The sequence below is a fragment of the Typopeltis vanoorti genome, chromosome 7 (genome assembly GCF_054136105.1).
Source record: "Typopeltis vanoorti isolate ZY-2024b chromosome 7, IOZ_Tvanoo_1.0, whole genome shotgun sequence".
Lineage (NCBI taxonomy): Eukaryota > Metazoa > Arthropoda > Arachnida > Uropygi > Thelyphonidae > Typopeltis > Typopeltis vanoorti.
The window spans coordinates 91,320,875-91,338,339 of NC_143555.1; the positions used below are offsets into that span (position 1 = coordinate 91,320,875).

The 17,465-nt window shown below is 33.8% G+C and overlaps 1 protein-coding gene across 1 annotated transcript in view; it reads left to right on the plus strand.

Moving 5' to 3' along the window:
• The window catches only part of LOC150104858 (uncharacterized), a 265,378-nt gene that overhangs the window by 194,161 nt on the left and 53,752 nt on the right, over positions 1 to 17,465 (plus strand). The window contains exons 15-17 of the mRNA XM_090395375.1: positions 3,038 to 3,429; positions 8,396 to 8,621; positions 16,227 to 16,410. Of these exons, the coding sequence (XP_090251501.1) occupies positions 3,038 to 3,429; positions 8,396 to 8,621; positions 16,227 to 16,410 (802 nt within the window). The remainder of the gene's footprint in view (positions 1 to 3,037; positions 3,430 to 8,395; positions 8,622 to 16,226; positions 16,411 to 17,465) is intronic.

The following is a 17,465-nucleotide window of genomic DNA, read 5'->3' on the forward strand; positions in this document are numbered from 1 at the left end:
AAGGGGAATATGTGTGTAACTTGAAATGAGATTAAATTACAGTGATATTTTTATATCATGAACACAGTTCACAAATACTAACATTGTAAATTATAAATAAAATGCTGAAAAATTGAAACTGGCATGCCATATCCAATATGGAAATAGATATGTATGAGTCCCTGCCTGATGTGTGCAACATGTGCAAAACACAGTTTGGTGTAAACATGTTAACTAAATTGAATGATTGCTGTAACAAATTTGCTATGAAAATAACCAACAAAAAGACAAAGTATCTGAAAACAGAAAGGGAACATTGAAAATCAGTTTGGCTGTATTTTGAATGGAGAACTTTTAGAACAAGTAAAACATTTTAATTTAGGCACATTTTTTAGTGAACATGGAAAATTATGGACCAGAATAGAATAAGCTGGTATGATAGGGAATCAAATAAAGTTTATAGGGAATAAGAGAACTTTAGTCAAATGCTAAATCTTCTAGTGCATGTACATCTCAAGTTAAAAGATCCTAAAAGAACCTATATAACTGGTGCCCTTTTGTTGACCTTAGTGTTATCAAAACACAGTCCTTATTTTGCGTCAGAAAGATCACACTTAACTTCTCCTTACCTTTGATAATACCCAGATTTTCAGGACTTTTAGCTTGTGCTCTAACTTAACTTGTACCTATCTCACAAAGTTATTATATATTTTTAATATCTGCTGCCTCCAAAATACAAATCCTTTCCACACATTCCTTAGAATATTGCTGCTATATTTGTGATAGTACAAAAAAAAATTTTTTTTTCCTAATACCTTGATCACAGACTTGGTTTATTTTCTCATAGACTTTCTATTTCTGTCCTATGCTTCTTTTATAGTATTTTCACTTGTACTGTTTTGTTGAACTGACTTCCATCATTCCTCTGCTTTCCCATAAGTCTGTAAACAAACAATCTAACATATATTTACTGTTCCTGCTTCAACCCTAGTGAGCCATCTTCTCATCATCCTGTTTCATTCCATTTTATGTTTTTCTTCATAGGTTATGAAGTATAATGGAGTATGTAGTATCATATCAATAGAAAGAATCATATTAACAAAATGCCTTCTTTTACTTATCCATTGTGTGGGGGAGTATAAAATTAATTTCTAATGATAAAGAGTGAGATGCTGCCTTTATTGTAATATCAGATTGTGTAGAAAATCTTCCAAAAACTGACAAAAATATTAACAGCTTCAGAATGGTTACTAGATTATGCAGTATTTCATAAATATGCATAATGCAAATTGACTTTCCACTCAGTAAAATAAGGCTTTATCACTGAACATTGTTGGCTTTGTATTTACTTTTATCTTCTGTTTTTGGGTACTATAATTTTAAAAGAGAAGCTATAAACAGTGCATCTTCTCGAACCGTGTAATATATCTTACAGTTTTAACTTGTAGTTTGTGGATTCACTGCATTCGGCTTCATAACGCTCTTTACTTGCGTATCGTTGACATTATTACATGATCCCTCAATGGAGTTTTAGGACTTATTGTTGTAGGCCACAACACTACATGATCTGCCATCTGCACTATACTGCCCACTACACAAACCCACAAAAGGACAAATTGGTCTGCTGGTGTGATGGAAAAGCCAAGTTTCAGGGAGAAAACGCCTGATACCTCCATCTGAAATCAGCTAACTTATCTTCTTAAAAAAAAAGAACATATAAAGATTCTGATTAAAGAATGAATGTGCCGTTATTCTTCCAATTGTGTTATAGAGGCAGTGCTTTTACTTTGAGGTATTGATGCATTTATGAATGAAATTTGACTAATTGTTAAGTGGTTGAATAGTTATGCCTCTTTTCAAAAAAATTTTGCTTCATGCTTGTGGTTGAAGCTCCACCATATTGTTGTTTGCATTGTGTATATCATACATAGTGATATTTCATTATGCAGTAAAAGAAAAAGAACCATTCAAACTTATATAAAATGTACTTAATTTTCTAAATATTTTGGAAAGATCACAAATGCATAAATTAGAAACACTTAAATGTTCATTTAAATGCACTGCCACTCATTTCCCTTTCTGTTATGCTCCATGGCCTATCGCAGTCAAATAATTTAGCTTCCTGGAAATCTGATAACAGCTTATTTACATCTTCTTCTCATGTGTTCTTCTGACTGGTTTGCCATTTTAGTGGGATGATAATCCCAAGTCTGGAAGGAAAACCTTACCACCCATGAGACTGGTTAAAAAGGCTAGATAAAGGTTCTTTGCATCCTAGACGGGATTTGACACGTCAAATCCCATCTAAGGATGATATAGATGATACCCTTTCCAACAAAAGGGTATCATCTATATGGAAGCTTATATATTGCCACTAGTCTTCATTCATTAGAGTAATTTTAAACTATGAAGAATTTTATAAAGGAATTGAGAAATAGTTGGAAGTGATGTGTAGGTTGTGAAATAGATATATTACTGTGCACAATGTATTTATCGTATATGTTATACAGGTGATGCAGTCCCATAATGCAAAACAACATTCCTCTCCTACAGTATTTTTGAAGTATTACAATGGTTTCATATTGAGTGCAAAACAAATGTAATACTTATACCATCTTCATTGATCAATGAAATGATAAAAAGCTTTTGAATTGGAGTATTTTTGATATGATCGCTGTCTGCACATTTAATTTTATATTTGAGAATTTATCATGAAATTATTATGTGAGAGATAATAAAAACTTTTGTTTTTATTATCTCTCACAACTGTTGCAGTTGAATGGATATGAGGTCTTATGAGTTTATTATAGGGAGAGCTGACCATATTTGCATGTATACATACTCCTGCTTGTAAAGAAGACATTTAAAATATTTTAGCCAAATTTGGTTTATCTGTTCTACAAACTTTTATTTAATATTGGAATTATGATATCAGTTGCAAGCTTTTACACCACTTAAAGAAGTCTGTGCAAAATTTTGTAAAATGAAAAACTTCAAATCTAAATATTTATCATTGTATTTTGAAACTTTTCTTCTCTCATGGAAATTTTTTTTATAGGCAAGTTTTTCCAAGTAATTTTCCTCACCAGCGACCCCGACTACCGTTATTTAGACCACCTTGGTTTGGTGCTCCACATCGTGAAAGAGAACCAAGAATGAGTTTCCTTCCAAGAAGAGGCTTCATTCCTCCAAGACTAGATATACCTCCGCCACCAATTAGACCTGATGGGCCACTCCTGCGTCCACCATTTCCTGCTATTCCTAATGTGTCCTCAAATGAAACACCTTCAAGTTGTCCAAGCATCATTACAAATGCAGCTCTTCCACTTCCTCCTTTACCACCTCCACTTCTTCCACCTCCATCATTTCCACAAATTCCATTTACTGGACCTGATGGTAATGCAGATCATCACATGTCATCACAACAAGCCACTGCCACCACTGAACAAGGTTAGTTTTAATTCTTTGTTATTGTCTGTGAATTATACCATGTTTCATAACAAAATAAGTACTGTTTCTGATGCTGTATTAATGATTTCTTTGTTTCTTGATTCTTTTTTTTATATGTTCATTCAATACTGTTACCATTCAATATGGGATGGTAACAGTTTCACTGTGATAGGTAATGGAGGGGATTTCTGGAGAGCATTTAGTATTTTTTTTCTATCATATGGGGGGGGGGTTATAGCTATTAGCTAAGAAAGTGACTCAGGTGAGTGAGTTTGGCAGTAAGAGCATTGTGACTGGAACAGATAGCTCTAACTCTGTAAATTAGTTGTTTTTAGGATACTATACTGTTGAGATGAATGATGGATAAATTCTCCCCACAAATCCCCCTCCATTGCCTATTCACACAAGACTACAGCAAAACTGTTATATAACAGTTTTGCTGTAGTCTTGTGTGAATAGGTATCCCATACATTCAAGGCACATCTGAAAAGATATCTAGAGTTTTTAATAAATATCAGCTATGCACCATTTTTAAACCATATATCAAATTGGAAACTCTCATCCATTCACCTAAAGACACGCTCTTCTTTATCACATCCAGAGTTTATGAAGTGCCCCATTCTTGTGACCTAGCTTACTGTAAACAGACAGGAAGAACTGTTGACACCCACCTTTGTGAATAAAAAATACATCCAGCATTATCGTTATGGCAAGTCGAGTTTAGTCCTTCACATAAGATCAAATAGAAGAAAACAAAAGTGCCACATAGTTGTTATAAATTAGAGAGATTCTTTTTGGAGTCAACAGTAGCTTTAAAACATACTCAAAACCTCAACAAATATGGCTGTATATATTTATCAAAATTCTGGGAGACAGTAATTTTTAGATCTAATTAATACTTGTTTTCTCTCTCTTTCCAGCATAGATGGAAATTAGGATTTTAGTTCCTTGTGTCAGTTGCAATTTTTTTTTTAAAACTAGTCCCACTGTTATACCAAATTGTTGTTGTTTTACATACTGTGACGAACTGCTCTTGTGCTCTGAAGATGCTGGATATAATACCAGCGAAATATCAGCTAATAAGTTAATAAATATTAATTATTTTTTTATCATTTTGTGTTGTAATCAATACTACAAAATAATTTAACATATACTGCCAACACATAAGTCTTTCCATGTGTGAAGATATCATGTACATATAAGATAGAAAACAAAATTTATACCTTTTTTTTATTAACAAAATACAATTGTAATTGTGTACAAACAATTAATTTTGGGAAATTAGTGAGAAGTATGGATTTGTTTTTTTTTTTTAGGAAGCATAATCCGATTAATTAGGGTTTAGAGTTAGTGTTCCCAGTCATCAAAATCAGTTGCAAATGCTTGTCAGATAGGCTGATCTGTTTTGACATGATTTGTTCTTAATGGTAATTAGAAAAACATGAAATGGGGGTGAAACTTTTGATCAAAATTGGCCTCCTCCTGAAAAACTTCTGAGCTACTGAACTTGAATATAAACAAATATGCACCAATTTCACCAACATAAATGCATAATACGTGTGACTAAGAAACATGGCACTCAAAATACTGTTAAGTTAACACTGTGAGCAGCATCAGTGGTTGCACATAACAATGAGAGGACAACATGTGGTCATTGCCACAACTACAATGCTGAGAAAAAGTTGCCACACAGATACAAACAAATGGATACAGGTATGTCACACACTACTGTATGGATACTAAAGCAGCAATTTCATGATTCTGTTACAAATTAATAATTAAAAAAAAAAAAAAAAAAAACACCCTTAACTTGTGCACCATACACTAATAAGTAAACCACTGGCTGTAGTTTTTGCCCACCTTTAGTATATGTGATCTCATTGTGTAGAACAGAAGTCATTACCGACATAAATCAGCTGATGTGAACCCATTCATTGGGTTCACAGCTGATTCTTGTTAGAAGAGAATGTTGTCCAACTTTTTTTTACTTAGATGGTGTAGGTTTTAGTTTTAAAATATCATGCTTATTTTTATGAGTAATTAATCATTCTAAGTCATCAGCATTACAATTCTTTGGATAATATGAGGTGTTTCCATTATTTATTTTGAATTTTAATTTCAGGGTTTCAGTAATATATGCGAATCTGACAGTTACATTTCTGAATAGAAATATGTTTGGTCAGATCTTAATTTTTCAGAAGACTCCCAATTTCTCTTCAACATTGGAATTATCTAATATGATGACTTTAACTGCCATAGTAACATGGCCTTTAAACTTGAATCCCCTGGCCATCATCACACTTAGGTCTCTAGCAACATTGATCATTTGATGCAAATTCACATTAATCTAAGTAGTCCACAATATCCACCCTTACACTTCACAACATTGAATTCACACTCATTACCATTTATGCATAGAAACATCTCTTCAAATCAGCAAGAAGAGATTCTCCGTCATTATTAGATTCTTGATGTTTACAGTCAAGGGGTATATAGGATATTGTGATAATACTGCAAGAAAAGTTACATTATAACTAATTTCCTGTTTAACAATTTCCCTCCAAATTGGTCTATCACTTGTTAGCAGTCTGATATTGTTATATCTTATATTTCTTTCTTCTAGGGTATGTCTAACCCCCATCAATTCTTCTTGTTCTTGTTCTTTCTTCCTTTGGGTCTTCTTCATGCCATCCTAGCATCATACAACTCCTTTGCCAATATTTCCCCTCCCATTCTGTTTAAGCAATTAGTTCTGGTCACACATTCTTAAAAGCTGACAATGTCAAGTTTCTTCCTAACATCATTTTTAACATGATCTTCCTTGATCTTTCTCAGAATTCTGATATCTGCGTATCTTTAATCAACTTATTCATTTCTAACAGCTCCAGATCCATAAGTCAAAATTGATTTGAACATTGTCTTACATATAGCTAGTTTAATGTTTTGAGTAATTACTCTTATTTCATATAAATTTATTCATATGACTTTATACCAGCTGTGCTAATTCTATTGTCTATTTTCATATATAATTTGCATCTTCATTAAAAATTGTGCCAAAATAGCTGATATGTTTTACTTGGTCCATAGGATTTATTTTGAAGTATAACATAGGCATAAAATAAGATCAGATTAACATCTCCACCTTTGATATGAGGTTTAATCCCATTTTTCTTCATAATGTGATCCATAGAAATGATGAATAACAGTGGAGTAATGTGTATCAATATCTCACACTAATTTAACACCAAACTATCTTCCTGTACTCCCTTCAGGAAGATAGTTTGGTGCTAACTTGCCATTCATAGGTAGGCTTTACATTGCTTGATATAATGTCCTGTTAACTCTGTATAATTGTATCAATTTGAATAGCACATTGCCACGTGATTTTCTAGAGCTATAAAACCGAAACATATATCTTTGTATCCTTATCATGTTTCCATGATTTCTCAATTGATTGTCTTAAAGTGAAAATCTGTTTTTAACTGCTTGATGCCTCGTATGGTAACTCCATCATGTTTTAAGTCAGTATTCAGATTAATACCTACTACTTTATTATCCAGATTTTCTCTACTTTTATAACCTTCTGGTCCCTTTTAAATATTTCATAAATTTCCCATCCCCACTCCAGAAGAAGTGCAAATAAACAGACTTGATATGAAAATTAGTTTTGAAGAATGTATATTTTCACCCAGTTTATCCTGGAGTTTTTCATCCAGCAAATCAGGCAAACCAGCCCCTTAAGAACTCAACATTATGGGCGTAGGGCTGACCACTTTATCCTGTGAACGGTTTGAGGTCCGATGATTAATAGACCCTCGATACCGCAAGGTAAAAGAGGGAAAAAGAAGATGAGATGAGAATGTATATTTGTCATTTACTTTTAAAACTGCTAAGGCCTTATGAATTTGAGTATGTACATGGCTATATAACAATTAAATATCTCAAACAAACAAAGGATTTTAAAAACAATCTTCCATATGTCGTTAAAAAGGGTTTCATATTAACGCGTAAATCCTCCCCCCCCCTCAAGAAAATCACTTGGGAAGGGGTAAGAATACATGCTAATATGAACTCTTATTTCTATGCATCCTCACTTTGAGAACCTCTGCTTTAGAACATCCCCAGTATTGTTGTTATACAAGTTTTAATCAACAATTGTCCATGTCCAAATACTGTACCTTGAAGTACCCCACTGGTACTTGAAGGAGGGGTACTTGAAGTACCCCCCCCTCCTCTTTAGACTCAGCACCTCTATACATCACTTATTGATATGTCTGTTAGCCACTGTTTTTTCATTCATGTCACAAGCCTACATAAGCATCTACATGTCTATCCATTTGAGTTTGTATAACAAACTCCAATGCCGAATCCTGTGTGCTATGGCAAAAATCCATAACTGTCATGGTATATTCATTCCTATATCCAACTGTATATTACTATTATAGAATGCACTGATGTAATTGATTCTGGTCTATATTCTTTATTCCATTCTATATAATGGGATTATCTAGTTTTCCTTCAACCCATTAGGAATCTTGATTGTGCTGAGACCCAAGTTTTGAACAACTGGGTCAGGAGAATTGCTGATATCCTATCCAATATCATAGCCATCTGCAGTACAGCGTGTATCTTGATGACATTTTAGTCATCCCTAATTTCTTGGTTATTACAGCTGTTATGATATATATTATGAATGTCAGGCACATTTTTGTGCTCATAACAGTGTTTTTTTTCTTCATTCATATTAATTCAGATTAATTTTCTTTGGTATCATATTTTTTATGCAGGAATATTGAATGACGACACTTTTTTTTTTTAATTTATCAAATCATGAAAACTTTTTTTTTCATTTAGATACATCTGAAGGGTTATTGCATAATACTTTAAAGTTTAAAAAAAAATATATATATATATATATATATATCTGTTTTTACTATTTCTGAATGATTGCATTTTTGTTTTGCAGAATCCCATCAGCCTACATGCATAGTGCCTGAGCCAGTTCCATCTGGTGTGGAAATTGATGTTAATGCATTATTTGCTAAATTAATTGCAGCAGGTATTGTAAAGAAACCTATAGCAGAACCTTCATCTGAAGATAGCAATACTCCTGCAGAAGAGAAAAAAGAAGTGAAGAAAGCAGAAAAAGAAAATCTACCTGTAATAGAATTAACACTTGAATCACTTAAAGTGTAAGTAGAAAGTTTTTAAAAAAAAGTCTTCCTATTTAGAAATATACATTTTCAATTCTGTCAGAGTTGGCCCATGTCTAAAAGTTTCAGAAATATTCTACTTAATAGTAAGTTCTCTTGATATATCCCAATAGTGATTCTGTCCATTGGTATAGTTCCCAGTTATTAATTAATATATTTTGGAATTTATCAACACTGATAGACAACAGGTTTTATTAAGATTGGATTTGTTCATTAAAGTGCCTCAATTTTATAGATTTTAATTATTAAAACTTATAAAATTGTTTTTAATTATTTTAAAAAAAAATTATATGGGATAAAAAAAATATATTTTTTTTATCCCATATAATTTGCATAGTCTGCTAGACTTTCATTCTCTTGAATGTAGCTATTTTATTATTGAACATGATTCTTTAAAGCCTTGCCATCTGTTCATAGTAAGAATCTGAAAGAATAGAAAATATGTGGTATGAAGGTTAGAGCTTCCGTAGCTCAGTCGGTATAGACAAAGCCCTTTGGTTGGGAAGACCTGGGTTTGATTCCCGTCCATGACTTGAGGAACTTTTATCTGTTCTCTTTCAACTAAAGGTGAGTTACCTAGTCTCATATAGGAGTAGAGGGTTTTTTCACCCAGGAACTTGAGTTTTTTGTCCCTCGGAACAGGCAAACCGGCCTCGTGAACACACATACGGATTTACAGCTATGAATACTTATGACAACATATGAAGGTTGTCTACTGGAGAGATTTCGCTAGCCATCATGATACATCTCTTGTCTATCACAGATACAACTTTCATACTACTTCTAGATAATTTTTAAGCTTCTTGCTTATGCTTCACCTAAGATAATTACCTCATTTGTTACTCAGGAGTCTACCATGGTCTTGCAGGTGTTTCTTATACTGCAGTAGTATGGAGAAGTATCATTCATTTAGGTTACTCATTCATTTAACACACGTGTGGTCAGTTCTGTTTTCATAAAAGATGAGACTAAGGTAGCAGGCATCTTCATGGGATTAGTTCAGGTCATTACTTTTCCTTGAATACGATCACTGACAGAGTACTTGCAACTGTCTCAAGCATCCCATTCATCACACTCAGTCCAAAAATCATGCCCTTGCTAACCACTCTTGCACAACTTTCATGTGTATTGTTTTGTTATCTCCTGTCATATGATGTACTGAAAAAATTTTTTTTGCACCTGTCCTATGAAACGTTTGTAACTTATGTTTCTATCATATCCCCTGTTGTTTTTGTCTGTTAACCTAACTTTGTAACTGAACCACAGATGTTTAACCTATCTTCAATACTAACACTTCACAATCGTGTTGTGATCTTGGTTATTTGCCTTCGTTCCCTTGCCAGCATTCTTCATCCTTGAGAAACTCAGGTCTGTACAAATATGCACATAGTCCAGAGTGGCTGCATCAAAGTCTTTATCTCTACTTGTCGGTGTTCTTCAGCATTCTGCCTATCAGTTGAGATATTTTGCACACTTTTGTAGTATGTCATCTGAGCACATCAGTTCTCTGTCACCATCACTTCATCAACTTCCTCCAGTCCAGTCCCATCACTGTTACCAACAGCTTGTAATCTTTGGAGTCCAAAAGTACCTTTGTCATGTTGAACTGAGAGCCATTATTCTTTGGCCATACTGTCTTAAATCACTGCCTACAGAATTTCTAGATTTCCATTATTAACTATTTGCCCTCTCCAGTTTGGTAGACAACAGGAAATTCCTCTTAAATCATTGCCTGTGTCATCATTGAACATATTAAATAGTGGTGTGGTGGTTTAAATACAGAGCCTTAAGCCAAGCCTCTCACTGGCATTCTCCTTGATTCTATGTGATTCTATTCTCCTTGATTCTGCTCTATGTGCACTATTTAATTCTATCTATCAGCCATCCTGTTATCCATTTCACCAGCTTTTATATTCATGTCCATTTGCTCTAGTTTACCATAATAGAGTATTGTATAGTATAATGGCTTTAATGTTTCCTTTATCTAATTCAGCTGTCACTTCATTATAGAAATTCAGTGAATTACTATGGCAATACATACCTCACAAAGCCTTGCTTTTGCCACTGTGCAGTATCTTATTTCCTAGCAACCTGTTTCTAAATTATACCTTTAATAAACTTTTTCAGTATTTTAACTTCACTCTTGAGATACTGGTTGGTCAATAATTGCTATCTCTATCTTGGAATCTTTATTGTAATGGAACTGTTTTCTCTCTTTCCCTTTCCTTAAGATTTTGTCAGATCTGAGAGTTGAATTAAGCAGCCTCCAGAAACACAGCCAGTTTCCTTACCTATTCTTGTAACATATGAGATGATATTCCATCCAATCTCATAGCTGTATTCATATTCACCTCCAATTCCATGTTATCAATCCCTAACATATGATGTCCCTGTCATCATATGTTACTGCTATATTTCTTGATTTCTTGGTAATTCAAAAATTAAAGACTTAAAACTCAGTTCCTCTGATGGAACGGTCAGTTTTAACATCTCACTCTTTGCCAATGTTGCTTTGATTACAAAGAACATTGGTAAAGAGTAGACACTCGGATCCTTTTTTTCTGAGTTTCCAGTTGACATTGTCACCTGGAAACAATTATTTAGGATATTTCTCTTAAAATGGCAAACTATCAAATAGATTGAAGAAATTGCCATAGGCTCCCCATTGTTTCTGACTTTACCCATCATTTATCTAGAATATTTAGAAGGAAATAGCAAATTATATTCATTTGGCCTCCCAGCTCAAGGCCTTCACTTTTTCCATTGATTGGCAAAAAAGAGTGACAATTATTTAAGATATTTCTCTTAAAGTGGCAAACTATAAAATAATTTGAAGAAACTGCCATTTAAACTGATGCAGTTACTATTATACAACACTCTCAAACCTCAGATCCCTCCATCACATGCAGTTTTAGTGGTACTTAATAGTGGCATGAATTCCATTTCCTTCCTGCCATGTGTCCTTTCCTTCATCTCTCTTTGTCCCCATAATAAGAATTACTCATCCTGCCATTTACATCTTTCTTTACACCCTCCTGTCCTCCAGCAGCATTTGACTATGTTTTGTCTTATTAGCTTTTATATCTCACCATATGACCTCAAATGCATTGTCTTCATTCTGATTTCTAATCTTTCTACTTCCATTTTTCTTCTACTATCATCGACCAGTACCCTCTCCCATCCTGTTTTCTGTCTATTTCTCACAATACAATAGTATCCCTCATCTTCCATCAACTAAGTTGTCATCAATGTGGATCATTTTTGGCCAAGTCACTCTAACCAATTCCGAAATTTTCTCTTCTGATATTTGCATACATGAATTTCAAAATACCATGGTGTCCATAGCTACTCTTATATCTGTAATGACCATACCATTCAGATTTCAGACCTGAGAAACTATATTTAGTACTTTGTCCTCATTCTCACTTGTCTCAGGTGCCTGCACACATTCATCTGTAAGAATAGTTTCCCTTACTTTGCACATCCAGTCTCTCACTGAAAAACTTTGTAGAGAAATTAGTGAGAGACTAACTTCATATCCTCGAATGCCATATCAGTTACATGTCTGTGTTCTTTTATCCATTAAATTCACTATCCACACATTTGCTCTACAAATTGCATGCCATTCCTCCTGCACAACCTACGCATTGACTTATTTGCAGTTGTGGAACTTCTCAATTCACTTTTAACATTCCTTGAAATAGACGTACACCCTTACTCTTCTCCTTTTCTTGCTTCTGGTAACTCTTTACATTCTCTTCATTTCATAAAACAAATGCTGAAACATATAGACACAAGAGGTTTGAGATGTGATTTCATCCAAATTGTTTTCTACTACATTAGAAGGCTTTTTAAATGTATCATGGGAGAAATGTGAAATTACCATCAATAGAAGAAATATAACTCATTTGCATTTTGCAGATATATGAGCTGAATATAAAAGATTGTCAGTGAACTAACAATTCAATAAGTACGATAACAACAATGGATTTCAAAAGATATGATCGTGCTAGAGTAATTTTTTGCAAAAAATAAGGATAAGGCACTCCAAATTTTAAGTAAAGAAAAACAGTCATTACAGATTAGGTTTGGGAAATGCAGTAGTGTGTCAGCACTTTCTTTGAACAAACTCAAATTTCAAATGGGAGCAGTGTAGTATATGGTCTTAGACAAGAAGATTCTGTGGTTAAGTTTCCACTCCATGCTGTGCTAGACCAGACCTCTCAGACTTAAATAGATGAAATAAAATGACATTACAGTAGTCTTTTCTCAACAGAACATCTTGTTTGTCCAAAGTGAGAGAGAAGGCAGACCCAAGGAGTATGGTAAATAAACATTGAAGGGTTTCAGTAAGTGGTATTTGTGAATAGACTGAATGTCAGATCTGGCATTTCCTCCAGGCATACTCAAATTGTTTGATTTTATCATTCACTCAGGCTGTTTTGTCTGTAAAAACAAACTTTACAAGCAGATTGAAGGTATTTCCATAGGGTGAAGGACACTCTTCTATTTTAGCCAATTTCTACCTTGAATATCTAAAAGACTCCATATTATACTCCTCCCTCAGCCATAATTTTGGTTGCACTATGTTGATAATGTTTTTGCCATATTGACTCACCCTGAAGATGCACTCTTAACCAAAATCAGTAGTCTTTCTATACCTCCCATATCAGCTTCATCATGGAGTTATAAAAGGACAGAAAATTAGCCATCTTTGCCATCTCCTCCCCACTCTCCTGATGTACTTACTTATGTTTATTGTAAACCTATTTTCACTGTCTGTTATATACAATAAGATTCACCACATCATTCTTCTCAAAAAATGATAGAACTAGAATGTGGCAACAGTGGCTTTTTCCCACAAAAGATTCAGCACATTTCTGACTTGTAAGCCTATTCCTAAGAACCCTGGGCAGAGAGTTCCAATTCCTTTTTGGAAACTCTGAACCAATTTTAAAGATCATTGAGAAATATAATTTAGTATCCATATTTTTTCTTCAGCAAATAAACTCTCTTCCTTGTTACCTTCCACCAAGAATAAATGGTCTTTTCTGTTTCTCCCAGATATTGACCGTTTCTTGTGATTGCTTTCTCTCTTACTTTGGACACACAGGATGTTCTGTTGAGAAAAAAGATCAAGAACATAAGTCTTGTATCATTATAAAAAAAAAAAAAAAAGTCTGAGAAGTCTAGTCTAAGAGTTTAATACACTGTTATTACTCTTTTTAAATTTGAGCATTTGTTCAAAGAGAATGCTGAATGCTGAAGCACTACTACATAGCATGAACTTAATTGTGATGACTGTCTTTCTTTATCTAAAATTTGGAAGTCTTATTCTTATTTGTTGCAAACAATAATTTTTTAAAATGTTTTATATCATACTTTGCAATGTACAGGAAAACCTCGCTTAACGCAATTAATTAATCCATCAAATAATGCATGCTAAGCGAATACAATAAACAATAGGAATCATTATAATTCATCCAAACATTTAATTGAGCTACTTTTTTACAAAAAAAATTAAGTAAAGATGTTTGAATCGTGCTTGACGTTTTCATCTTGTCACGCAATTTGCGATAGCTGGCAATCACTTTATCAAGATTTCGGCAGACTTCAAAGCTTCGTTCCATATCAGGATCAGCATCAAACAAAATTTCCTTAGCATGCTCAATGTGATTGAAAACAAAGTTCTTTTGCAGTTGGCTTCTTAGTCAGAACATTCTCCTCTTGTTTACACTCCTAATCTTCTTCTTCATATGTACGCTATTCTTCTAGTTGTAGGAGATCATTCTCGCTTAACTGTTCTAAATGGGAATCGAGCAAGTTTCTCACATCTTCATTATCCAGTTCATTAAATCCAAGTATTTTTCAAACTGTGCTGATTTCTTCAATAATGTTAGACCTGGATTTTGCGCATGATAAATTAACATAAGCTTGAGTTTAAAGTCGCCTTCTGCAATAAAAGCATAAGACAATCTTTAGATACTTTGTATCCTGGTTGAGATGCTTCAGTTTTTAGCTAGGAAAGCTTTTGTTGGCATATGCTTCCAAAAGAGACCAGTTTCGTCGACGTTGAATATTTGCCGATCGTCATAATCACCCTCCTGAATTATCCTTTGCAGTTCTTCAGGAAACTCGGCCACAGAATCTTTATCAGCACTAGCAGATTCCCCAGCTTACATTATGCAGTCCATCTTGATTTTTAAAATGGTCAAAGCAAAGCATCCTAAACTTGCAGTAAAACTTTCACATTCCTCTTGAAATTTGTTTCTTTCAATGAGGTAAAATTATTGAGAGCTTTTGCCCGAATATTCCCTGTACTAAGAGGTATTCTTTTTTGGTTATAATCCTCAATCCAGAGTGATAGAAGACGCTCCATCTCGATCATTAAGTGGCTTCTATTTCAGGTGATCTGCATGCTTAAAGAAGCAGTAGCAACTTTTCCTTGTTCTTTGTAATCTTTGCTCTTATTTAATATAGTCCAGACTGTAGACTCGCTGTATCCCAGGTCTCGCACAGGCATTGTATTACTAGCAGCACGTTCATGCCTCTTACTGACTTCCATTTTTCTGTTCGCTGCAGAACGGCAATAAAAAATTTTGCTTAATGTAAAATTTCTCATACCATAAAAAAATCGGGTTAACTGATTAACCACTCACTTAAAGTGTGAAATAATATTTCACTCACTCACGCTAGTTGATTATCGCGCATATCAAATTAGTGTTAAGCGAGATTTTCCTGTACTGTATGACTCTAGCTTGCAACTCATATCTTTTCTTGTTATTTTTGTCTTTATCTTGTGCTCTCTCTTTTTTTTTTTTTTTGTCGTTGTTATTCTTCTTTGTTGAAGTAGCAGTTCACTGATTATGATCTGTTACATTCAGATTGAAATATTTGATTTAATAAAGTGTTATTAAATCTCTTGTGTCTGCTTGTTTCATTGTTTATTGTACTATGTCAAAAATACCATGAAAAACTTTCCCTACTTATTATCTTTTAAATCATTTATGCTTTCCAGAAGAACCTATTAGCTCCCACTTTTTTTTTTGCTATGCATTCTAATAGCATCACTGGCATTTTCAATCTTTGCACAGGAAAACATGATTTCATCACACACACACACACATCAAGTACTCCTCACCTGATCATGAAATCACCATACTGTATTATCTCCTTCTTTTGCCATTTGTCTCTACTATACCACTAATGAGTGATCATTATAGATTGAACATGAAAATACTTGTTGTCTTTAGAATAATGTGGAAAAGGAACTAAAAAGAACTTGATTGTTTTAAAGAGTTCCTAAATTAATATAATAAAAATTACCAATGGCAGGACATCTGATTGCTCTTTACTACTACTTAGACAAATTACTATATATATAAAACAGGAATCATATGGAATTTTGGTAACAATCCCATGAGAAGTGTGAATTTTTAGTTAGTTTTGTTAAACCCATGCCTGAATTTTTTCATAAACTGTACTTTGTACTTTAGTTCCTGTCTTAATTTTTTATCACTAAATAATGTTCATCAAATGTAAATTAGTCTGTTTGTGTATTTATATACTAAATATTGCTTATAGCCATCATCAAGGAGTCATTGATATCCTCTATCATGGCACTCAGTGTGCATCATGTGGTATGCGTTTTAAGGAAGAGCAAATGGATCGTTATAGTCAACATCTTGATTGGCATTTTCGTGTCAACCGTAGAGAAAAGGATGGTGCAAAGAAAGCTTTCTCAAGAAAATGGTTTTATGATGTTGAGGTAAGTAGTTTTCTTATACTATTGCATAGTACTAATGTTATTCTAACATTTATTCCACCAAAAGACTCAAGTTATTCATTTTAATCATCTTACTGTGTTAGCAATAATTATATGCATTTTTCAAAATTGGCATTTGTACACATTTAGAGTTCATGTGTACCTATTGCTTTATGCCCAGTAAGTAGGTGTCACAATGGCAATTTGAACAAAAAGCAAAGTGCATTTTTATGGTACAAAAATTTCAGTATACCTTCCCCTGCACAGACAGGCAGATCTGGGGAGGTATGCTGATTGGAACACTTCAAAGACGTGGAGAACGAAAGATGACACAAATCAGGGCTGGCTGCAGGTACAACAGAAATAAGACATCAAGTAGCATGGCAACAAACAAATGCTTCACATAGATTACCATTTTTTTCTCAAGAGTGTTCAAATAATCAGCTGAAATGATGACACATCCTCTACAAGCACAAAAAATAAGGAACGATTTTACATCAAGTTTGGTCTTCATTAATTCATCACGGCACACTTCTTGTATCTGCCAGTAGTGTACAGCAACTCGTGAACAACAGCCAGCATAATGTTGAATGCATGCTTTCCATTGTTTAATCGTGTTCGCATATTTTCACTGGAGTTGTTGACTATTATTGTTTTCTAGTTTTATGGTTTATTCGTGTAATTATCCTGATGAAGTGAAATGAGAATTGTCATGAAAACTAGTCTAGAAATTTTTTTAAAAAAATTGTTTCTGTGTGATTCCCATGCATGGAAAAATCCCAGATAACATACTCCTAAAATATCCTATTTTCACAGAAGCCTAGTCAACGATACTTTCTGATTATTGGATAGATATATAATAAAAGATCTGTCACTGGAATCATATAGGCAGGTGATCTGGTTACTTTAGACTGACTGGATTTTAGATTTTGGTGTACTCCACCTTATGTTGGTCTAGATGTTAGGTCCATCAATTTTAGAATTCTTAGATGCTTCAGTCATGTAATATGTCTCAAGAAAAATGATTACCTTTTCAGCTTTTTATTGTTTTGTGCATT